This window comes from Agelaius tricolor, unplaced genomic scaffold (assembly GCF_023055355.1).
Source record: "Agelaius tricolor isolate 1412-34295 unplaced genomic scaffold, bAgeTri1.0.p SCAF_15, whole genome shotgun sequence".
Classification (NCBI taxonomy): Eukaryota; Metazoa; Chordata; class Aves; order Passeriformes; family Icteridae; genus Agelaius; species Agelaius tricolor.
Window position 1 is genome coordinate 14,635,269 of NW_027269275.1, and position 24,180 is coordinate 14,659,448.

The 24,180-nt window shown below is 51.1% G+C and overlaps 1 protein-coding gene across 4 annotated transcripts in view; it reads left to right on the forward strand.

Moving 5' to 3' along the window:
- The window catches only part of PLEKHG4 (pleckstrin homology and RhoGEF domain containing G4), an 85,677-nt gene that overhangs the window by 59,056 nt on the left and 2,441 nt on the right, over positions 1–24,180 (forward strand). Inside the window, exons 14-23 of one of the 4 annotated variants that reach the window (XM_071440590.1) lie at positions 15,048–15,991; positions 17,872–18,121; positions 18,689–18,778; positions 19,110–19,334; positions 20,247–20,417; positions 20,895–21,111; positions 21,700–21,816; positions 21,902–22,165; positions 22,777–22,973; positions 23,514–23,589. In XM_071440590.1, the coding sequence (XP_071296691.1) occupies positions 15,048–15,991; positions 17,872–18,121; positions 18,689–18,778; positions 19,110–19,334; positions 20,247–20,417; positions 20,895–21,111; positions 21,700–21,816; positions 21,902–22,165; positions 22,777–22,973; positions 23,514–23,555 (2,517 nt within the window). In that variant the 3' untranslated portion in view covers positions 23,556–23,589. The other 3 variants (XM_071440591.1, XM_071440588.1, XM_071440589.1) reach the window with 3 other exon arrangements.

Consider the following 24,180-nt stretch of genomic DNA (forward strand, 5'->3'; position numbering starts at 1 on the left):
TTTTTTTCAAGTCAGTGTGTGGGAGAAGGGGCGGGTGTGTTTTCCAGAAAATGTCCACATCTGTTAAGCATAGAGGTTTTCTGCTCTCTGAGCTGGAGCTTTTTAACCCCTTTCATGGCAACAGTGGGCAGGATTATGGCAGTGCTGGCTCTGATGACAAGGGCCAAGAGGTGGGCTGATTGCGTCCAGTCCTGGCCACCATGCCAGGATAGGCTGCCTGCATTTTTCTGCTATATCCTTACACACTGGCCAATTCAGCCTGTTAACCCATCAGGAGTAGCACTCTGCTTGTCAGTCCTAAATAAATACAGTCCAACTCCTCCCATGTGCGAGGCCTGCATGAGGAAAGGGAGCACCAGAATGGAGAGCTGGGAAGTGTGGCTGAGGGAACGAGGGATCCCTGGATCATCACAGGGATCTGGGAAGCAGGAGGACACGATGTGTGTGGTGACTGTGCTGAGTGCCTGACCTTCCCACCTGTTTGGTTTAGTGCAAATGCACCCATTTAGCAGATCTGCAGTTGGGTTTGGTGTTCTTTAATTTCTAAAGTTGCAGATGAAAAAGCAGTAGGATTTTCTAAGTGCATTTTAAAATACAACTTTGGCAAGAACAGAAAGCCAGGGAGCCTGTGTTCATTTATTCCACACTTGTACAAACATTGGGTATTGAAGTTCTCAAATTCCAGAAAGAATAGACACTAAAAGTTAAGCTGTACCAGATGTAGGTGCCACTTTGTTGCTGTCTCTGAGCTGCCTTGGCAGCCAGAAGTGCTCAGGGGGGGAGGGAGGAAATTCAGCTAAACATGAAAACACAGAAAAGCATCCTGTGTGAGGCAGAAAAGTGGAGAAGGCAGCCCAGAACACTGCTGTCAGGGCAATGACAATTGAGTTTGTTTGGTGATGCTCTGCAGGTCTGCTCTGGCTCATCTCTGCAGTTTGCTGTGCAGGTGGGGGACCCTCTTGCTGTGGAAGGATGTAATTTTTTTTTTCACCCCAGTGGAGAGAGAATTGCCTTCTGTGCCATAGGAGAATGGCAAGAACCTGTGCTTTTCTACCTCACTGAACAGAGAGTTCAAGGGCTGCTCTGGTACTTGAACACCCCTTGCCATCATGGGGGATCCTGGGAAGGATCCTGGGAAGGGTTTTCTCATGTTTTTTCTGATAAATTGAGGCACACAAAAGCACCAAGCCTTGTTTGGCATACTGACAATTCTGCAGCCAAGCCAAACATTGGTTGTATGTGAACCCTTCCAGGCAGAGCTGGAAGTCTCTGGAGCACAAATGTGGACTGTAGCACATGATCATAGAACCAAACAATGGTTTGAGTTTGAAGGGATTTTAAAGGAGTCATCCAGTTCCAACTTCCCTGCTACAGGCAGGGATGCCACCCACTAGACCAGGTTGCTACAAGCCCCCATCCTGGCCTTGAACACTTACAGGGATGGGTCAACCACAGCTTCTCTGGACAGCATGTGCCAGGGCCTCACCACCCTCACAGGGCAGAATTTCTTCCTAAGATCCAACCTAATCCTGCCCTCTGTCAGTTTGAAGTCATTCTCTCTTGCCCTGTCACTCCATGCCCTTGTCCAAAGTCCCTCTCCAGTTGTCTTGGAGCTTCTTCAGGTTCTGCAGGGTGTTCTAAGGTCTCCCCAAAGCTTCCAGGCTGCTCAATGCTCTGTTCTGGCATGGAAGTTACATTGTGCTGGTAGCTCTTTGGGCTGCCAGGATAGTTGGAATGACTATGGCAGTGTGTTTCTCCATAGCTTCAAAGCCTTTTCAGAGCCTGGGTCATTTCTAGAGACTCAAATGCTACATAGACCCCAACAACGGCTCATTAATTTTCTGAGGGCATTGCAGCTTTTTTGGTGGATGAAAACTCCAGGATGCAGTCCTTGGCAGCAGCAGCCCTCTTGGTTGTGCCTTTCATGCTGCATGGCCCCAGTGAAAACAAAATTATAGTGGCACAGTGTGTTTTCACACTGCTTTGTGTGGAGGAGAGGCAGCTGGCTCAGGGAGGGAGGAGGATTTTGATCTCACTGGTTTCAGTAGAGTTATAAACAATTCTGGTGGTGTAAATATACCACGTGTGTATTGTGAACCAGTGGCCAACTGAAACAAGGAGTGTAGGGGGATACATCCTGCAGCTGTAGGATCAGTGCAGAAATTGCTGCACAGCATGAAAGTTCTTTCAGTGCCTATGAGTTTGATCTTGATCTCCAGAATGCTTTCTGCCTTCCCAAAGCAAAGTTAGTGGTGTGGTCTGGGAGGTGGGGGATAAGCAGAAGATCTTATCTAAACTGATTTCACTGTCTTCTGATACTGAGCTGCTTTTGACCCTCCTGCATTGATCTTGTCAGTGCCTGCCTAACTCCTTTCTCTCTTCCCTAATATCTGAGGGCATATCTACAGCAGGAGTCTGCAATAAGCAATGTCCTTGATATTCCTTCTTGTAAGGAGCCTGCAGAGTGCCAAACCCCAGGATTTGGGGAAGAAGCCCAAGGATGCGTAAGCAATGTACACTATGGAAATGAGCTGGCAAGCTCAGCTCTCCAAACATCTCAGCATGTGCCAAGGGAGTGGAGCACCCACCATGGGGATCATGGTGTTCGTCCCTCACGTACCTCACTGCCTGCTGGGAATGGCAGGCCCTGCTGTGCTGGCCCTCCTGCATATGGTGGGCAGGTGTTTGTAGGGCTGTGGCTGCTGGACAGGCCGTGGGACGGGACAGCATAACCCCATATGCCCTATCAAGGTGCTGTACTGGTTTTTTTCACTGCTTGGCAGTTCCTGAAGGCCTGTCAGAGCTCCTTGCAATGAGGCAGCTTGAGCTGGGCCAGACCACATGGAGCTTGCACATGGGCTGGCAGGGTTCCCTCCCCAAAGACATGACTGGTGCCAAGCTGGATGTTTCCATTTGTCCCCGCTTCCTTTGTGGCAGGAGCCCTTGGTGCCTGACAGGAGGGTGGATGATGGTTGGGCTGAGGCAGAAGAACAGTGAAGGAAGCTGCTTTCCCCACCTCTGACTGTGGGCTGGAGGATTGTTTTTCAGTACCACAAAGTCAGTGTGGGTATATTCGGGGTCCTGCCATCTCCCTGTGGCTTCAAGCCTGGTTTGGCCACTGTCCCTTGTTTACTCAGTTCCAAGACTGTGCTGGGATCTGGCACCACACAGTGCTTTGGGGAAAAACTGGGCAGCTGAACAAGCAAGGGTATGGATGGTGCACCAAAAGCATTGATGTCTGTTTTGTTCTGGGGTTCCTGCAGGACAGTCCCCAGTGTCCTTTTCTCCTGCTCTCTATCCTGGCTTCATAAATAACACTGCCATAGGTACACCATCAAGACCAGGAGCAGCCCCAGCAAGTCTTCCTCTCCTTGTTTATCTCATCAGCCTTCATATTTTTCCTTCCTTAAGCTCTCTCTGGGTGAATTATTTCCCAGAACACTCTTATATCCGATGTTGTTGACTTTACCACAAGGGAAGTGCAGGTTACCTGGACTGCATGTTTGAAATGTGCCCTGTCAGAACCGAGCACCTTACTTGCAGCAGCATGTCCAGTGAACCAGAGCACACAGGACAGTCTCTACCAGGTCTGGTGAGTCCTGCTCAAGGTCAGGAGTGAAGGTGCATAATCCTTGCTGGCACAAGTAGAAGAAAACACTGACCCAACCAGAAGGGGCAGTGTCCCATCAGCACCTGCATACCCTGTGGCCATGTGGTGATGTGGTGCCCAGAGCTGAACTGCCTGTATCATTACAGGAGGGCCTGAGGCAGCTCCGGGGGCTTTTTCCTGCTTCTCAGGATGTTGTGCAAGATGGTGCCTCACTGGTGCTCAGAGAAAGTGTGGTCATTGCCCTGCCATAGCTTGTGAGTCTCTTGCAGCTTGAGCCCTTGCCTTATGTTTGTTTTCTGAGGGAAGTTGTTCACCTTCAGTTCTTGCTGCTAAGGATTCTTGGGGCAAGGTGGGTTGAGAAATGGTAGGGTTTCCCATTTCTTGGGATTTCTTAGGGCTCTATTCCACAAGCAATTCCTTCAGTGGTGTTCTCTGTTTCTCTTGGATCTTTTCCCTCAAAGGACCCCTGACCATCAGCCTCAGGTGATTCTTGTTCCTCAGTTGTCTGTCTTTTTTTTGCTGCACTCAAGGAGCTGCTGTTTCTGACTTCTGCTTGGAGTGGGCAGAATATTGCCCAGCCCCTCTCCATCTGTGTTTACATCTCCAGGAATGGGTTACCTGTGCTTCTGGATGGACCTGCCCCCACAGTGGGTTCTCCTATGCTCTCCTCCTCAGCCACTTTGTTCTTTGTGGCTTAGAAAACAAAGCCTTTGGCAAGTGAAGGAGGTGCCTGCCCTTCCTGGGGGAGGGCCAGCTGGCCTGCATTTGATTATGGCAGTGCCTCCTCATCCCTCCCCATTGTCCTTGCTGCTGTAGGAATGCCAGCCTTTTTACACTCCATCCCGTGAGCAAGTGTTGCTGCTCTGGGGCCCAAAGAGGGGCCGGGGCCCTTCTTCCCATCGCTCTCGCCTCTCTGCACATCTCCATGCACCTTTCCCTCCAAGTCACAGTCGCCCCATCCCGGCTCCGGCAGCAGACGGACACAGCAAACCCTCCTGTAAGTACCAAGTGCCGGCTGATGTGTGAGCTGTATTGATATTGTTTGGAAACAACGTAGAGAAGGCTTTTCACTCGGCTGCTTGTGCGTGTCTGTGTATCCAGGGTGAATCAGAGCGCTTTGTGTGCGGCTTTTGTGTGCTCAGACAGAACCCTGTGGGCTGTGGGCATCTTTGCATGGTCCCTCTGAATCCCAGGGCTGCACTGTCTGTAGCAGAGCAGACTTTCTCTTTACTAGAACTCCCTCTTTCTCTTTATTAAAAGTTATTGCATGATCATTTCAGTGGCCATAATTTACCTGCAGCTAGAAGTTGCTGTGGGGGCTGGGTGCTGCAGACAGACTGGATGTATGTGCAGGGCAGGTGGTACCTCTCAGCCTCCAGGATTTCTGTCAAATGTTGTGGACAGCAAAGGAAGGGGCTGCTCTCCTGGTCTGTTCCAAGGTTTGCTGGGTTCCTGCCCCCCAGGTGACTGAGACCTGCTGGCACAGCACTCCCAGCTTTCAGATCTGATCTTAAATTTGTCAGCAGAAATCCAGAGTATGCTAAATAAGTTGCCTTCCACAAATGTTATCTCTGACTTCTCCCCAAAAGTTTCAGAAGAGAGACCTGCTGATACCTTGTTTTCTCCTGTGTTTCATTTCTGATTATGTACCAGATACAATTTTGCAGATGATCTTTTTGAGGGAAAAAAGTCCCTTCCAGGTGATAAATTATTGATGTTTTTTTTCTTAGCCTTTGATGAATAAAGGAGGGTTGTGAATGCTGATCTGTGGGAAGCTGGAAAGGATCCTGGTGTCTGCAACCTGAAAGTGTGATTTTTTTGTAGCAGGCTGTTTGGCACAGTTTGAGAAGTAATTTTACTGAAAGGGTTCTATGATTCCCTGCCCTGGGAAACTCTGTGCTTGGAGAAGCACAGAGTAGAACTTAGCACCAAAGTGGAAAAAAAGACATTCGGTGTATCCTTACTGTAGCTTACTGTAAACAGAGACATAGGTCCCTGTTCCATGATGCTGCCAGCAGTTCTGCACAGGTCAGAACATGGTTTTACCCCACAGCAGCTTGGAGCAAATGAGATTTTGCTGTGGTTTGTAATAAAGTCCCTGGGACTTAATATGCACTATTCTCTCTACACCTCTGTGCAGAGATTGTCTTTGCTTTTCTGGGGATGGTCTGCATAACATTCCCAAGTACCAGTTTTGATCTTGTTACTGATGCAAGTTCTCAGGATGATGAAAGGAGATCCAAAAGGCATGGGAGAGGAATAGTTACTGTGCTGTTTTAGGGGAAGCCACTGTTGTCTGGCTTCAGCATTGTCTGACAGCAGCTGTCTCATCTCTCTTTCTCTCTCCTTCCTCAGTTATGCCTGTAAAGTTGTGCCCCTAGACAGACATCTAGTCTGATTTGTTCTCGTATTTCAGGGGTGTCCTTTTTCATGCACAGCCTGAAGCAGTTGGGGGAATGAGCCTCAAGGAAAATCGATCCTCTGGCAGAGTTCATGCAAGGTTAATGCGTGAGATTTCTCCCCTCTCCTTCCTGCCAGGTTTTTGCTGGAGAAATCTTCCTGCAAGGTTAAAAAGAGTCTAGTGTTTACTTTCCTATCAAAGTGTATTCATGCATTAGAAAGTTTCTGCTTTGCCTTGGAGATAGCCCTCTTGTACAAACAAGAAGTCCTGAACACTTAAATCTGATCTGTTATAGATCAGGTTTTTCTGTCTTGCAAAATTAGTGATTTGGAAACTGTTCTGTCTTACAAATTCTTCAGTAAATCACTTCTAGCTCTGCTGGTGCTAGGGTTATTTTTTGCTATGTTTCACCAAAAACTGTATGGTCAAATGGGCAGTACAGCAGTAGCCCTGGCAAGCTCTGTGGCAGGAGGTAAAAGCTAAATAGTAGTTAGCACCAGCACTCAGTGCTCCTTTCTGGTTGCACAACATAGGTGTGAGACTCATTTGTCCCTCAGTGTTACAGGGCAGCAGCAGTGAATTAATTAGGTTTTTGTCATGTGCTAAATCCAAGCGCAATTTGCAGTTGAAGGTGAGAGGTTCTTGGGTTAAGACGCTTTTGAGCACCTGTTCCAGCACCTCAGGCAGTGCTTTAGTGCAGAATGAAGTCTGTGATGTGTTTGTGACATGTGCAGAGAGGCAAAGCCTTGATTCATCTGGGGTCCTTCTCCCTCCTACTGTGCTGGCCAAATTCCCTCGGTGGAGGACACAGCAGGAAGAGTCTGAGGGAGCCAGCCAGTGTGTAGCACATGTTGGGATGTGGGGTGTGTGCCCTTCATGTGCCTTCCCTGACCCAAGGAGTGCCAGCATGTTCTGCCACTGCATGTATGCAGGGAGCAATGCCTGACATGCTGAAACCACCTACAGCCTTGATTGTCAGAGCACCTCTGTGTAAAAATTCCTCGGTGTCCTTGGCTGCCATGAGCATAAATTGACAGTTATCTGAAAGACTTGGGCCTCTCTCAGGTGTGTTCAGATCTCCTGCAGGAACACCACACTGGGAGCCAGTCAGTTGTGGCAGGGAAACAGCATTTCCACCCAGCAGGTTCAGGGGTTTCTCAGCTCACATTGGAGCTGAGGTGCGAGGGGAATGTGTGTTCTTAAAGTGTGAGATCTGATGCCAGCAGAGATCTCCCTTCAGCTGGGCCCAGCCTTGTGCATTGCAAAATTTGGGTACTTTTTTCCCCTCTAATCTTGGGATAGAAGCTGCACAGGGTGACAGATTTTCTGAATTTTTGTGTGCTGGCATCCATCTGGATGCTCGGATCCTCCTGGAGACTGGAATTCCCTTTAGTCATGGGAGTTAAATAGATCTGTTCAAGCAATCTGGTCATGAAGCTCCCCTCAGTGTACAGATGGAACTGAAGCTCACAATGGCTCAATCTGCATATCAAAGCCCTGGACATATGGACAGGGCTGTCCCAAGCACCCGCTGCCTCTGCCAGCTCCTCCGGCTGCTCTGCAGGGCCTTGCACCCTCCAAGTACATCTTGGTGTGCTCTTAAACAAGGAGTTGTTTCCAGCATTGTCAGTTCCCCTGCAGAGGAGAGACCCAGTGAAACGTGCTGGGTGTCTAGATCAAGTTTCAGCTCCACATCTCCTGGGGCACAAGCTCCCAAAGTGCAGTGCAGAGAGATCCCAACACATCATGCTATAGTTAAGCAGAGTTTGGCTCAGCTTGTCACAAGGGAAAGGATGTGAAATGAAGACTACAGAGAAAGCACCCATTTTCTCCATGCAGGCCTAAGGGCATCCTGGAAGTTTTGCAATCCCCAGCATGGAGCATGAGGAACCTCATTAAAAGGGAGCCAGGGCAGAGGGGAGACACCCACCACAGTCCAGTCTGTCCACACTTGCCTGTGGGGTGCTATTACAGTGGGGTATTGGAACAGCATGATGGTGTGACTGTCGGGACAGATGTAAAAGCAAAGCATGCAAAAAACCTTTGGAGGTGACATTAGCCTCTGAAAGGGTAATTTGTTGCTGTTGTGCAAGTTGCCAGCTCCAGCTTTGGTGACTCACACATCTCGCTGTAGCTTGATCTTGAGCTTGGCTGGTAGCATGAGGCTTTTGGCTCATTGGTGAACAAAGCTGCTGAAAAAATGGGCAGTGCCTCAAATGTGAAGAGGCTGGTTTGCAGCAAAGGCAAACATTGAAGTTTCTGGTTTTACTGGGAGCAGACTTGGCCCCTCATCTTCTGGACCTGGGAGCTTTTAAATGTTGAGAAAATCTCTATAGTGAGACAGAAAAGTAGGGGGAGAATAGTCAGTGCAGAATCTACCCAAAGCTACAGTCATGAGAAACTCTGGAGCTTTGAGGAAAGCAGATCTGCCACTTGCTGCCCAGCTACCTAGGGAGTAATTTTATACATACACACACAAGTAAATATACACATGCATGTCATACACATGTACGTGTGTGCCTGTACATAGATATATGGTGAAACTGGCACAGGCTGCTCTTGTGGAATCTCAGAGTTGCTCTGAAGCAGGGGTTATTGTAGCTGCTTGTGATTCACCAGGTGAGTCACCCAGTTTCTAATTGACCCCCCTGGGTGCTGCCTGGCAGTGGCAGCAGTTAGAGAAGAGCAGGGCAAGCACGCGTCCTGCACGACAGCTCCAGCACAGCGAGCCACATTTGCCCTTTGGGTCCTCGTGCTGTCGTCAAGAGAGCAGAAATCATGTGCAATCTTATTTTAGCCAATTATATTTGCCTGTAATTAGGCTCTCCTGGACTTGTCATTCCTGGCTCCCCAGAGGGCAAATGGAGGGATTTTTGAGCTCTGTTCAAGAGAGCTGCTGCAAAAGGATGTCCAAGCACGTTGCTCTAATGAGCAGCCTTTGATGGTACCTGGACTGTGGCATGCCCAGACCAACCCTGACAGGTGCTGCTTCCCTGACCCCTTGTTGTTCTTTCCTGCCCAGCTGTGGGGTATCTGCTTGTTCTGCTTTCTTATGCTTAAATCCAAGGAGTTTCTAGTTTGTGCTCATCTCTCATCCTTTGCCCTCCCACAGTGTTTGTACAGCAGCTGGCACTTGGTAACTGGCAGAAATGCAAATACAGGATTTAAAGTTTATTTTCCTTAGCAGCTAGTTTTAGGCAAACTAAAGATTTCAGTGGTCTGTTCTCCCTTGGAGGAGGGGAGGCTGTCTGAGCTACACAGCAGCTCAGAAATAGTTTAGCTCTTCATTTCAAGAGCATGAGTCTTTTTCATAGTCTTTAAAGCTGAGCTTTTACCAGCTACATCTCATGTAGGACACAGTTTTGATTGGTTTGGTTTGTGCTTCTAATGAATCGCAGACAGGGGCTGCAAATGCAGTTTGGAAAAGTTGACTGCTACAGGATAGGAGAGTAACAGCAAACCTCTGCATAGAGAAGAGATTACTTCTAACGTGGTGGCTTTGCTGAAATGCTTGTGCTCTGAAATTACATGGTTTCTTGTGTGCAAGTGGAGCTGCCTGCTCATGGAGCCACAGATCTTGGTAGAAGTGAGCAGGGGCTTTGGCTCTTAGAGATGTGGAAAAAGCATCACAATGTCTAGGAGGGATCAGTGTTTGCTCCATAGTTCTTATATGTTGGGTAGTGTTTTCCTTTGCATTTTGCTAGAATTTGGGGTCAGTTGGAATGCTTTCTCTCCCTGTTTTTTGCACTGTGAAGGGGTATTTGGCTTGTGCCCAGTCAGGGTGTTCTCTGCACACTTCAGTAGCTCTCGTGTGAAGCGCGGTCCCTTCCCCCTCTGCCTTGTCTCTGGTTACCAGGCCCCCCAATCTGGTATTTAGGCTAGCAGCATTTGCTTGTGAATAATCAGAGCTGAGATGATGCACTGAAGCAGGGGCCCTGCCTCAGTCTGGCTGTAGGGGATAATGTACAGCACAGAGCTGGGCACAGCCAGGGTATGGACTCCCTCTGGACAGATGGCAAGGTAGGATGAAGCCAGTTTTTAACCAACAGATAGACTTGCCAAGGGAACATCTGCAGATCCTGAAATCTTGCTCTTTCCCTGCTCCTTTCTTCATGGGTGCTGTTAGTACTGGTAGGTGGGAGCCTGAGGAAAGCCTAAGGCAGATCCAAGTGTGTGGTGAGCTGACCACTTTCTGCTGAAGCTGCTTGGTCTCAGTTAGTCTTGTCACCATTTGCCAGCTGACAGTTTTTGTGGTAAGTAAGGGTAAGCCTGGGTAATTTTGCTTTCAGTATATTTTGATGTAAAATAGCTTTTTAATCGTGGTCCTTCTGAACTGCCAGCATATAAGGCCCTCTCCAGCCATGGGTCCCTGCTACCACCGTACATGCAGCAGCCTGTGACAAGGGACACACCAGTGCTGTGAGCAGGAGTAACTTCTCAAATCAACCTAAAGCCATGTTGGACTTTAGAGGGAATAAGCCCAAATAAACATCAATAATGGCAGTAGCATTTTCTTGCAACTGAGCTGCATTTACTCTGGAATGGTGTTCTGGTGAGTCCCTGTCACACTTTACCCCTGTGCTGGGATTGTTGCAATCTGTGTCTGAGCTGCACTTGGGTCAGTACCAAGGCTGTGTGGGTGGCCAGCAGAGCAGAGCAGCTGCAGGACTCAGTGCTTGTGTGACACCCTGCATAGCTGTTGGGAAGTGCTTTGTTTAGTTCACAGCAGTACCTGTGATGCTTTTAATTTTTCTGGCTGCACCAGTTTTGCCTCTTTTGCTGCAAGCTAACCTCATTTTGCTCTTAAAGCTCACAGCTGAAGTTAAGGGCATTTAAAATGAGTACAGTGGTGGTGAGAGGAGGTCTGATTAAATGGGGGGCTGTGTAGTTGTTTCTTTCCACAGAGACCTACAGTCAGTTGTGTCTCACTGAGAAACAGCAGAGTGGAGCCCAGCCTGGGTGCAGGAGCTGCACCAAGCTGGATCAGGGCTTTTTATGTCAGTTTCTTTTCTGCTGTCCTTGACAGTGTACTCAGCTGCTGTGCTGCTTCCCCCATTCTGAGCTGTAGAGAGCAAGAGAGATGGGGGCTTCCAGTCCTGGGACATCACCACAGAAGAGTGAGAAACTTGGTCTGTCTTGTTGCTGTGCTTCAGTCCTCATACCCACCAGCATGATTCCATTCCTGCCTGCATTGTTGCTCCCACCAGGGCCATCTTGACTGTCTCAAGATGCCCTGTGCAGGCACTTGAGATTCCAAAGGAAACCTTCTCACAGCAAAGTTAGTTACCCACCCAGGTGCATTTTTCTTCTGCAGAAAGTTGATTTGCCTACCTCTGCCTATTCAGACATTCAGTTTCGTATTTGTAAAGAAATTGAAGTTACTGTCTTGATCTCCCCACAGGAAGGGATGAAAGAGGTTTGGACAAAGACAGACCCCTGAAATTGCCCCTTCTGGCATATATGTGAGATGCACAGTGCCTGCTCCTTCTTTTGGCTACCCAGAAGGTGTCTTAGAGGTCACTTAACCTTGAGTATACAAGGAATCTGATATGTTTGTGATAGGTTTGGACTGGGGAGGTGTAATTTCTGAGTAGTGGCTCAGGTGAGGATCCAGGACCCCTGGAAGGCTTTCAGTGCTGGCAGTGTGCCCTGAGCCAGGCCTGAGCAACTTCTCTGAACCTGTGTTTACAGATGGTACTTTAGTGGTGCCAAACCCAACAGACTCCAGGAGCTCCTGTCCTCGATGTGCTGCAAGCCTTGTCCATGGTGAAATGATCAGAAGACCAGCAGAGGATGATGGGCTTGAGGGTTGCACCACAATCCAGTGAAGTCCCTGCCTTTTCCTTACAGCATGGCAGCTCCCTGAGAGCCCTGGGCAGCCTGGCAGGACCAACCTGTTGCTGATGCCTGTTGCAGGATAGGTCAGTCAGGCGTATGCAGGAAGCACATTTGTCTTTAATCCTGTAATTGAGAGGTTCAGTAACAACTTGACTGTAAAGATCAAAAGCTGAGGTACAGGCTCTTTCCTGCCTGGTTCCAGACATGGTTGGGAAGATTTCAGCTTCCCTGTCCACAGGTGCCTCCTTTTATCTGAGCAGCTCTTGCAGCTCTGCAGGGAAGCTGTAGGGCTGCCTGCTCCCCAAAAGCCCCTCACCCAGAGGGCCATATCCTGGCTTGGCTGAGTGTTGTTTGCAGCCCTGCTGGGGGACAGGTGACAGCAATACCACTGCCTGCACGAGGATGGGGGCACACTTGGTCCCTGGAGAGGATTGCCATTTATGTGCAAAAAGGGGCAGTTGGAGCGGATGATGTGACTGGAGGAAGCCTTGGTGGTCACTTAACCTGTTACCAAGCAAAGCTGCAGGATGTGGAGGGTTGCTCCATTGTGCAGGGAACAAAGCTGAGCTATTTGCCGGCCTGTGACAGGCACTGGTGATGGAAGGAAATGCCATCAAGATTGAGAGTAATTTCTCCTCAGCCCTGGGGTCCTTGCCAAGAACAGACAGAGACCATATGAAGATGAGAGGTGGTGGGGCTGCTGTCCTGTGTGCTTTGCATCCCTGATCCCTCCTCACAGTAGTCACATACAGATCTGCAGTGTTTCCAGGAAATAAAAGTCTCTTTTCTCTCTCTCCTATCTGTGCATGGAAATGAGTACCCCAGCCTTAGATAAGGCCTTCACAAGGCATCTGCCTTCCTGACTGGTTACTGTAGAGTCCAGGCAGGTCTGCTGGATGTCCCTCTCCTGAACATCGCTCTCAGCACCCTCTTTGACAGCCCTCTGTGTCTTTTGAGCTCAGCTTTTCCCATCAAGCAAATGGCAGCCAGCATGCAGCCTTCAGTGGGGATCACCCATTGACCTCCACAGCCAGAGAGGTGAGATGTGCCCTTTCTTAGCCCAGACCGATGGCCAGCCCTTGCTTTGGGCAGAGCTGTAAGGGACTGGTGTTGGTTTATGTACAGCTGGAGGGGGCAGCTCAAAACCCCACAGCAGAATAGGCCATCTGTCACTGCTGTGCAGATCTGCTGGGCCTGGGGATTCACCTCGCCTTGAAATGCTTCCACCTCCAGGAAATAGAAGAACCTCTGCATTGAGGATAAATGCGGATTCACACCAAAATCTGACACATCCTCTGCCTCTGCACATCCCTCCTGGCTGCCAGCAGTGGGCAAGTCTGGAGCATAAAGCCTGGATCAAGAGAGAGGAAGGTCAGGGGCCTGTTGATGCTCTTTGGAAAGGGGGCTACTGCTTTGGATTGTCCCATGCTGCATTTGCGTGGTGCCGAGAAGCATTCTCCCTGAGCAGCTGCTGGTGCTTCTGAAGCAGCTCCTTGCTCTGCATGAGTAATGGGGCTGGCTGCACGCACACCATGCTGCAGCTGCAGCTCAAAAGAGAATGTGGATGGCTGTGGGAGCTCCTGTGGAATCTGGCCCTAGAGTGACTCTGCTCAGGCTGCAGGCTGTGCTGGCATTCAGCTCTCCTACAAACAGCAGCGTTTGGCTGTCAAAGTCATTCCCATCAGGGAGTGAGCATCATGTGAATGAAATACCTTCTGCCTGTCTCTGTCACCAGCAGAGAGTGAGCCTGGCACCTGATATGTTTGACCACCATGTCCCTGATGGGGATGCAATGTCTGCTTGCATAAAGCTTGGGTAGATTTTCTTGATGTCTAAAGCTGCATAAAAGTAAATGATTTAAGCTCTCTGAGTGAAGGTTGCTACAGTGAAGCTGCTCAGGAAATGGAAAATGGAAAAACCAATCACTTTGTTCCTGGCACTAATAATGAGTGTTGTTTCTCTGCAGGTACACAGGGCCTGACAGGTTAAGTGGTAGAGATGGTCTGGCTCACTTCCAGGCATCCAGTGGTGTTTTTGCACATCCACTGATGTTGGGCAGTTGGTAGAAGATGCTAGGCAGCCCTGTCCAGGGTGTTTTCCCCACCTTGTGTATCTGATTTCAACAAATAACCCTGTGTGTTCACTGATGACCATTAAAATTCTCTAGCCAGGCCTACAGCAGCTGGTCACATCTTATTTACTCTATCATTAAATCTTGCCATCTCTGCTTTATAGAGAAAATGGTGGCTTATGGACCTAAGTCAGATGTTTGTCTTTCTTCTGCTTCTGATTGATGACACGTCTTGGTGCTGAGCCCCATTCTTTCCATGGTGATAAGACACTCACTCTTCCCTGGTATTTGTCCCACTGGACCACATTTTGTCCCACTTCTCTTGGTTGACTGATGCAGCAGAACTGTTTTAGCAAGGCCAGCATATGCACCACTGCTAGAGTTAAGCCCCATGAAGCTGCTTCCAGCATTCCTGGAGTATTAGAAATAAACTGCTGAGCTCAGTATTTGATGAACGAGCACAAGCATGTAGTGCAGTGGCAAGCAGAGCAAGGCAGGCAGGACACAGCACACCACACAAGCTGCCAGCAGACACAGAAGATGCACAAGCTGCATAGTCCCAGATTCTTCCTTGCTGCAAGGATGGGTCAAAGCATTTGGGATGATCCACAGAGCCCAGGTGTGGCTTCTTTGTGCTGTCAGCTCTGGGAAAACAGCGTAGGGAGCAGCAGTCCTATTGCCTGCAGCTTACTGGTGCCCTTTGACCTTGTCCTGCTTGACAGTGGTGAAAGTGGCTGGGCAAAAGAGGAAAGAGAGTTCCAGGTTTTATGCTGAGCAGGGCCACACTGAGGTGTGAATTCCTGCAGTCTTAGCAGCAGCTTTCCCTGGGCCCCCCTGCCCAGAGAGGACAAACATGCCCAGCAGTGTGGGCGCCAGCTCCCAGGGACCTGGCGGGGAGGTGGGGCTGTGGCAGAGCAGCCAGCACAGCTGAAGCCCTTTGCATAAGGGGCTGTTTGTTTTGCTGAATTGTTAAGCCCCATTGACAATAGCAGCCCCCCCCACTCTCTACACTCAAGGAGCTGTGGTGGCCAGACACTGATCCTTTCTCTTATCTTCAGGCACTGAATTAGGGTTGTTCTTCACTGAGTCCCTCTGACTGGCTGTTGCTTTTTGTCCTCGCTCTGCAGGCCTACGAGTGGGCCTTGGAAGGGATGCGACACCTTGCCTGTATCAGCATGGAGGACTGCAGCTCCGCCGAGCACTGTGCAGATGTGATCAAGTGCCTGGAGAGTTACAAGGGGCAGCACCCGGACATCAGTGCTGCCCGGTTCCAGGAGATGAAGGAGCTGGCCTGTGAGCTGAAGAGTGAGAAGGGGCTCAAGCAGTGGAAATTTGCATGGTCTAAATGCCAGGAGACCAAGCTGGTTTTTGAAAAGAAACTCGAAGCAGCCTTGAGAACAAGGAAGTCTCTGCTGTCAGACCGCAACCCAGCTGTGGGGGAGCAGCCCCAGGCTGGCAGTGAGACTGGCACTCTGTCCCACCGGAGGCACTCTGAGGGGGCCACCTCCAGGTCCCACTGGGACAGGACTCAGAGCACATCTCATGGCTACAACAGAACCAACAGCTGTCTGGAGTGGACTAGGGAGAAAGCTCCCTCGCCCTCCCTGAGCTGCCCTGGAGATGTCGATGCTGGGGAAGTATTTGTCTGCCCAGCTCCTCTCAGCCCTGGTCCTCACTCAAGCAGAATTTCTTTCACCAGCAGGCCTTGTAAGTCTCCAATGCTGCCTGAAGAAAAGCCAAACCTGGAGAGCATTTTAGAAGCCCCAGAGGTGAAGCAGTGTCCTACATCCACTCCAGTCCCTGGGAAGCTGCCTCCCAGGAAGGTGCTCCGGAAGGCCCAAAGCTTTGACCTGCCTTATGGTGAGAGCCTGTGGGCCAGCTGCCAGAGGAGCGAGCCGGCCAGGTACGGCAACACCGGCGTCTTCATTAAGGGGCTGGAGGTGAGCAGCACTGAGCTGGTGGACAGGACGTTCGCTCTGCGGCAGCCAGCTGTGAGCAGCTGGGCTGCAGACTGCCTGCTGGAGGGACAGAGGGGCTGCCTCTCCGGGTCAGAAGCCAAGAGCTGGGGCAGGTAAGTGTCTGACATTTGGAGTTCTCTTTCTCAGGGTGGTGGAAAGGCAGCCAGCAGAGATTAGAGGAGCTCTATAGTGCTGGTTACTTTAGCATTGGTTACAGGACAGATGGAGATGTAGCTCCAGCTTCCCTGCATGTGTGTATGTGATGCTGAGCAAGCCCACAGGGATGTCCCCACATAATCTGACACCTTCCTTGGTGGGGCAACAGAGAAATTGGATTTGTGGCTCTTCCCTCACAGTGTGATTCCTCTAGGAGGGGAAAGTTCAGTTCCCAGACAGGAAAGGGAGTCTCTGAACATTGCTTCCATTGGAGAATGAGGGATTACAGAAACAGTATTCAGTGACCTAACAAAGCCAGGAGTACAGGTGCAGTGGGAGAGCAGAAGCTCAGGGCATTGTCCCCCAGACTTTTGGGAGTATTGTACCCAGACTGGTAGGGAGGCATATCCAGCACCTTGTGACAGCAGCATCACAGGTGAGAGGGTGTTTATATTTGTGCTTTGGGGCTGAAATCTCTGGGTGTCCAACAGCTGCCATTTGTGCTGTTTTCCTTCTCTATCCTTGAGAATCTCAGCTTTGTTGTCATACTACAATGTGTGCCTATGCTTTGGAGAGCCCAGGGATACGAGCTGTTCTTGACAAAGGATCTCCAGGCAGGTCTTTCATTTGCTCTCACTGGAAAAAATTAAATTCAAAGTAAAAGAATTAATGGCAGAGATGAGAAAAGAGTGCTGGATGCTGGGGGACCATGGTTACTACTCTTGAGTGAAATGGCTGGGGACAGTGAAATCTTCTGGAAGGGGGCTCTGATATCCCTGAGATACCCAGAAAAGCTCATGGCAGGGAATGTGCACCAGCAGATAGAAGGGTGACCACTTTGCTTCTCAAGGGAGCAATGCAGCAGGCCTCCTGTGTCCATGGGTGCTGAGACAGTTCCACTGCTCTGTTCTCTGAACAGCCAGAGGAGTTGACTTGAGGGAAGGCTGAAATGCAGGGGAGGAAGGGACACATTGGAGTAGTTATGCTTGGTACTACACTGCCTCACAGTGGAAACCTCGAGTACCTAAGAGGCAGCCTTTGAGATACGTGAGAGCAATCCATGCTGGGAACTGCTGTTCACTGATGAAATGCTAGGGCATTTCAGTTTTACTCTCACTTTTACTAGGGCAAGCCCAACAGCACCTAATTCTAGAGCTATTGTTCTCCCAGGGTTAACATTGCTTCCCACAGTGTCTAGTCATCAGGCTGACTCCTCACAGAAGTCACTGTGACTTCTGCTGTCACTGTTGTTTCAGGAGAGCAGCCATCTGCAGAGCAGCCCACTGTGTCCACAGCAGGGGCTGGGTGGGCCCAGGGGTGTGTGTCCTGCTGAGGATCAGGATCAGGATCACAGCCAGCCTTGGGCACTCCCTTCCTGAATCCTTCGAATCACAGAATATCCTGAGCTGAAAGAGAGACCCAAAAGGATAATTGATCCAACTTCTGACTGCATTGGACTACCCCAAGAATCACACCATGTGGTAGAGAGCCTTGTCCAAATGCTTCTTGAGCTCTGACAGGCTTGGTGCCATGACCACTTCCCTAGGGAGCCTGTTCCAGTGCCTTAGCACCCTCTCTGTGGGTGAAGGACCTAAAAGCTTCAGCCTAAACCTCCCCTGACACAGCTTCATGCTGTTCCCTTGAGTCCTGTCAGCGCTCAGGGTCAGAGCAATCACGGACAGTTGTGTATCTGAGCTTGGGCTGTGCCAAGGATCATCTCCATGCTGGTGGTCAGAGAGAGCTTCTCTAGCGATAGTCCAGTGCTTTGCAGGCACTCTGGCTGCTGTAGCCCTGCTGCAGCCCGGGTCCCTTCAGGGCTGGGTGTTTCCTGTTGCAGCAAACTGCGGCACATCATCGACGAGATGGTGACCACGGAGCGGGAGTACGTGCGGTCACTCCGCTACATCATCGACAGCTACTTCCCTGAGATGGAGCGCCTCGACCTGCCCCAGGACCTGCGTGGGAAGCGCAGCGTCATCTTTGGAAACCTGGAGAAACTCTATGACTTCCACAGCCAATACTTCCTTCGAGAGCTTGAGAGCTGCTGCAACCACCCACTGAGGGTCAGCCACTGCTTCCTGCGACACGTAAGGCATCAGTACCTTGCCCCCGGGATCGGGCTCTTCCAGACATGAGTTTGGTTTCTGTGCCTTTCATGTTGTGCTTTGCTACCAAGAGACACTGCCAGGGAAACAAAATCTCTGCTCCTTAAAGCCCATCTGTTTCTCCAGGGACATCCCTTACATGTTTTCTGTCTGTGGTGTCAGAGGTAATGACTAGAGTGAGCAGAGAGGTACAGACCAGCTCTGGGAGAAGAGGGCTGCTGGGCAGAAGCACAGGGACACAGGTCTTAAGGTCAGCTGCCCCATGCATTTTGCTGCTACGTGGTGTGAATGGTACCAGGTGACTATTGGGGTATGGAAGAGGCTAGGGATAGCAGAACAATGAATCAAAAAGTCCTAGCTACTCTGGGAGTAGGAAGACAATAACATTCCCTTGTTCTTAGTGAGCTTGAAATAAAGTTATTCCTGATATCAGAGGAGGCTCTGGTGCAGCCTAGGAGAGGCAGAAGTACTAGAGTAACCTACCAGGGTTGTGGCTGTCACTGTGTCCTGGGTGCATGGGTCTCACTGGAGGATGGATCTCTTCTGCAGAAAGACCAGTTTGGAATGTATGCACTGTATAGCAAGAACAAGCCGAAGTCAGACTCGCTGCTGGCCAGCCATGGGAATACCTTCTTCAAGGTGAGTTCCACTGCCTGTATCAGGATTGCTCAGTGTGTTTGGTCACTGATCTGTTTAAGCAAAGCCAACTTACCTGCCTAAGGCAGGCTCAGTGCTGCCACGGCTTCTGTGGCACAACTCTCTGCACAGCTGTATGGAAGGGACAGGGCAGAGGTGCAGAGAGAGCTTGGGAAAGGAGCCCAGCACACAGCAGCATCGGTCCTGTGGCCTTGCATTCCCCCAGGAGTACTCATTTTCCCTGAGTACCCCAGTCAAGAGGTGTCAGTGCTGGCCTGGGGGCACAGGGTTCTCCTTGGGGAGGCTGCTGCCTTCAGTGTGTTGCATTTCTCAGTTCAAGCAGGTGCAGCTGGGGGATAAGATGGACCTGGCCTCCTACCTGCTGAAACCCATCCAGCGGATGAGCAAATATGCCCTGCTCCTAAAGGACCTGATCAAGGAGTGCAGTGAGGCACAAGAGCAGGAGCTGGGCTATCTCCGTGCTGCTGAGGAGATGGTGAAGTTTCAGCTCCGGCATGGGAATGACCTGCTGGCCATGGATGCCATCCGTGACTGTGACGTACGTTCCAGTGTCTTCCCCTGCCCAGGGGAGCAGAGCCACACTTATTCCCCTTCTCTAGACTTGGGGTCTTTGGATTGTATGGTGAGCCTCCCCTCAGGTTCCCCCAGGGATCAGACAGCTGTCTGCCAGTACAGCACAGAAGGACTGCTGAGGCATGGGGCAATGGAGCAGTGAGGCCTGGAGGTCTCCTTGATTTCCTAGGGCAGACAGCCTGGATGCTGCTACCTGAGTTGGGTGAGCTGCTTGTCATAAACATGCTCCCAGATGTTTACCAGTGATGGGAGGCAGCCTCATAGCCCTTGCAGATGGCATCCTGCAGGCTGCTTTGGACCTTTAATCTCTTGAGCTGTCAAAAGAGGGTCTGGCAGACTGCAATAAGGAATTTGAACTGATGCCAATGCCAAGGGTAGGACAAAATCAACTAAGTGGGACTTGGAGAGGCATGCAAAGTGCAGCACTTGAGAAGGAGAAACCCCAGGGCTCAGGGTGGAGTAGGATCAGTCTGGGTCAGGAAGAATTGAGGAGCTGGCCTTCTGACCCAGTTGGGCTCCTTGCAGTGGATGGAACTCATTTCCTCCCCAAGAGAAAGCTCTGGCTGCTGCCTGCAGTTGCCACTCCAGAGGTTTGTCACAGATGTGCACAGGGCGACAGAAGAGGGCCATCTGTGGGTTACACCTAGGAGAAAGGTCCAGCTCTGCCCTGAGCTTGGAGCCAGTTGTTTGAGCCTGATGTGATCCCCAGCAATGCCATGCAGCCTGACTTCTTTGAGAGCCCTCTTAATATGTCAGTTAGCTGCCACTTCTTCACCACCTGGGCTACAGCCGTATGGGACCATGTTCTCCAAGTCCAGGTCTAGGGCTGCCTGGGTCATGCTGGTGGAGTCTTACAAGGGTGTCCTCTCATGTCCAGGTTAACCTGAAGGAGCAGGGGCAGCTGGTGCGGCAGGACGAGTTCACCATCTGGCTGGGCCGCAGGAAGTACCAGCGACACGTCTTCCTCTTCGAGGACCTCATCCTCTTCAGCAAGCCCAAGAGGATCGAGGGTGGCTTTGATGTGTATATCTACAAGCGCTCCTTCAAGGTAAGGGCAGCCCTGCAGCTCCCTCTTGTGTAGGAGGTGTCCATGGCTGGTTTCCCCATGGCACATGCCTCTGAAATGGGAAGCAGGAGCACCTTCAGCAGAAGAGCTGCTCCCACCACTTCTCAGCCTCCTCCAAACCATGCAGTGAAGCCAGAAGGGGATATTTCACTCATTAATGCCTAGGCCCTCTGTGCTGTGAGATGTGGGGCCAGCATTTTCTGAGGGTTGTGGAGTATGGGGGAAAGGCAATGTTTACGTGGCAGGGAAGTGGTGGTAATTCTGGATGGAGCACTAGGAATTGCCTGAGCTGTCTGTGCTCAGCTGTATCCAGGACATACCTGCTGCTTTCCAGACCCTCAGGCTCCTTCCTCTTAGGTCTGCCAAGCTGAGGATAGCTCTAGCACAAGGTTCAAGCAGCTTACTCCTTTTGCTCCTGGTACAGTCTGGTTTATGCTTTGCTTTTCCTCTTCCTCCCAGACTGCAGACATCGGTCTGACCGAGAACTGTGGAGACAGCGGCCTGCGCTTTGAAATCTGGTTCCGAAGGCGGAAGTCCAGTGACACCTACATCCTCCAGGCCAGCTCAGCTGAGACTAAGCAGGCCTGGACTGGTGACATTGCCAAAATCCTGTGGCAGCAGGCAGCCCGCAATAAAGGTGTGATTCCTTCCTGGAATTCCTTCTGTGCCGCAAAAGGTGCGGGAGCCCTGTTCAGCTCATGCTGTCCTGAGTAGGTTTGGATCCTGTTACCAGGCAGCTCTGTGCAGCAAGCAGCTGTGTGCCAGCATGCAGCCTCAGGAGCATGTGCTGGGCTTGGCTGGGCATGTCCCTTCCCTGCCCCTCATCCCCAGGGAACTCAACTGGTCCAAGCTCTGTATGACTGTCCATGAGAGAAACCAAAGATCCATGCTCAGGGTTCCCTGTCCTGTGAGCACAGGCTGTGCCCCTGAAAGACTTGTTGGTCTCTCCAGTGATGTGGGCCACTACTGGAGCTCACTACTGAATCATGCTGACCAAGTCCCTCCTGTCCCCCACAGGCTTCCCGCTTGGCAGGACACTCGTAGGTGGCATGGCGCTGAGCTACTTGGCCAGAGCAGGGCATGATTGCTTGTTCCTGGAGACTCCACAGTGCTGGGGAGGGCAGCAAGGGGAGAGGAGATCTAATCTCAGCAGTTCAGAAGCAGCCCAGCCCAAGAGTGCTCTAACCTGTGGCTGAATAGTGCCTGTGGGGAGGGTTGGGTTGGGTCAGCCTCACAATGTGGCTGTGGGTCTCTTCCTCTCCAGAAATCCGTATGCAGGAGATGGTCTCCATGGGTGTGGGTAACAAGCCCTTCCTGGATATCAAACCCAGTGAGGCAGCTATTAATGACCGTGCTATCGATTACATCATGAAAGGCAGAGGTAGGTGCCAGCTGTGCCTTCCCCCTTGATCCTTGTGAGGGAGGCAGGACTGGTTCTCAGGGTTTTTTTGTATGTTTTCTGGCAGGTGCCAGGACCAGAGCTTCAATTGCAGTGTCTCTGTTTGACCATTCCAACCCCTTCAAGAGGACACAGACGCAGCTCTCCACTGGCAGCACCCCCACTGCCTATTCCCCTTCCTCCTCCTCCTTGCTGGGGCCCCTCAACCTCCACATGTACCTGGACCAGGCTCTGCTGCCAGGGGTCCTGGCCCCCAGACGTCCCTTTGACATTGGCACTTGCATCGAGGAAGATGAGCTGGAGCACGAGACGAGCAGCCAGCCCTCAATGAGTACGTACAGCCCCTCTGCTCTGCAGCACCTGGGATGTGTGGGCTCATCCCTGCACCTTGTCTGTGCTGTGTGGTCAGACCAGGCTTGCTGGGGTCATGGCAGTCCCTGTCTCCTACCCAGACCAGGGCATGAGAGCCCTGCCCTTCCATTATGCCAGCTCTGTCTCAGGTTCTGTGAGAAGAGTTAGCTCAAATACAGGGCTTATAAAGTACCTGCTGAGCTGCAGCCATATCCATGGCAGGCTTGGTGCTGTGTACTGATACTGTTGTGGTCTTGGGGACTTGTGTCCCTTCCCCTCTGGTATGGAGTGCTCTGTCCTTGGCCCTCACCATCCTGGCCCCATCACCCTTTGCCCTTGTGTGAACTTCATTGGCCAGCCCATACCACTCACCAGCATCATCAGAACTCTTCTTCCTTGTGTTGGTTTGTTGTCTGTGGCCTTAAAGAGGCCCAGACAGGAGTGTGGCTGATCTGTGGGCTTGTGTGGCCAGTGCCCTTGCAGACAGGTACATTATCAAGTTTATGTGGCATGGGGTATATGCAACCCAAAGTTATCTGTGATCTGTTAGTGGTCTGTGGCTATCAGAGTGACCTTCCTCTCTTTCCCCAGCAACAGAGAGCTCAGAGTCATCGCACTGCATGTCAGCCACTGGCTCCAGCGGCTCCGACAGTGGCTGTGTCTCCAACGTCCCACAAGAAAGCTTCTGTGAAGACATGGGCTCACCCCCTTACATGCCCATAGGCCCACAACACAGCTCTGCCATGGAGGGCAGACCCAGGTTCACAAACAGCCAGTACATTTCTGCAGTAAGTGCAAGCAGCCAAAACACTCTCCTTACCTTGCCTGCTCCTGTACCTGCCTCCCCAGTTCAAGCCACTGCCTCTCACAGGGGGACCGAAGATGCTGCTTTTGGGCTTGGGGTGACTGTGGGGAAGTGACATTTCCTCTTGCAGAGACTTGGCCCCTCTGGGGCAGGCGAGAGCCTCTGGTGCAGGAGCCACCCCTGCAGTGGCCAGGATCCCTGAGGAGATGAGCTGGAAAGGACCTGCAGTGCTGGAGGCTGCACAAGGAGGTGTTGCACAAACAGGAGCTATAATGCTGCCATGGGCTGGGGTACATACATAACCTCCTGGAGTGGCTGGAGCTCTGCTGCACGTGCTGCCAAGCTCCTTTCCTGGGAGGTTTGGGCATTTTTTGGGGAATGATGAGAGGGAGTAGTGGGAGCCTGTTGCTCTGAGATGTTGGTGTGTTCCTTAGCGTTCTCAGCTGCTTCCCTTCCCACTAGATCCTGTCCTGATGCTGTTGTCCTCTAACCCCCTACTAACACTGGCTTCTCTCTTCTGCAGAAAGCAGGCCAGGTCACCATAAGTCCCTCAAGAATAGTGTGACCCCCTCGGCCCCGCCTCAGGAAGTGGAGTTGTTGTAAGTAGCCCCTGCAGGGGATTTTCCAGCAGTTCTGAGTGCTGGTCAGGTTTGTCAGTAGCTCTGAGTCAGGGGAACCTCACCCTCAGCTCCTCTGTGAGTTTTCCCTATGCATTCCTGACTGAGGCTCTGATTCATCTGGTTACAGAGGAGCAGCTCCTATGGAGCCACACTCTGAACAGCTGGTCTGATGCTTTCTGCCTTGCAGAAGCAAAATCACGTTCAGGTAGTAAAGGCTTGACCACCTCCTGAGTGTTCAGATGAGCTGCTTTCCTCTGGATGCTGCCCACCTGTCTAACCACTAATCTATTTCTTGTGGCTGTTTGCCAAAATCCTGCTCTTAGTCCCTCTGAACTGCCTTGGGGAATCACAGTATTCTCCCCAAGGCAGATTTATCCCACAGTTTCCTTTCAACCTCCAAAGGAAATGGTACTTTTCCAGACAAAGGAACCTGCTAGGTTATGGTCAGGATGTCCTGAGGGAACTGCCAGAGGTTGCTTCACTATTTAGGGATTTTGGGAGGATGCCTTGTCTGGAAGGAAGTCACTGTTGATCCAAGGAGGGTGAACCCTAACAGGACTTGCAGCCAAG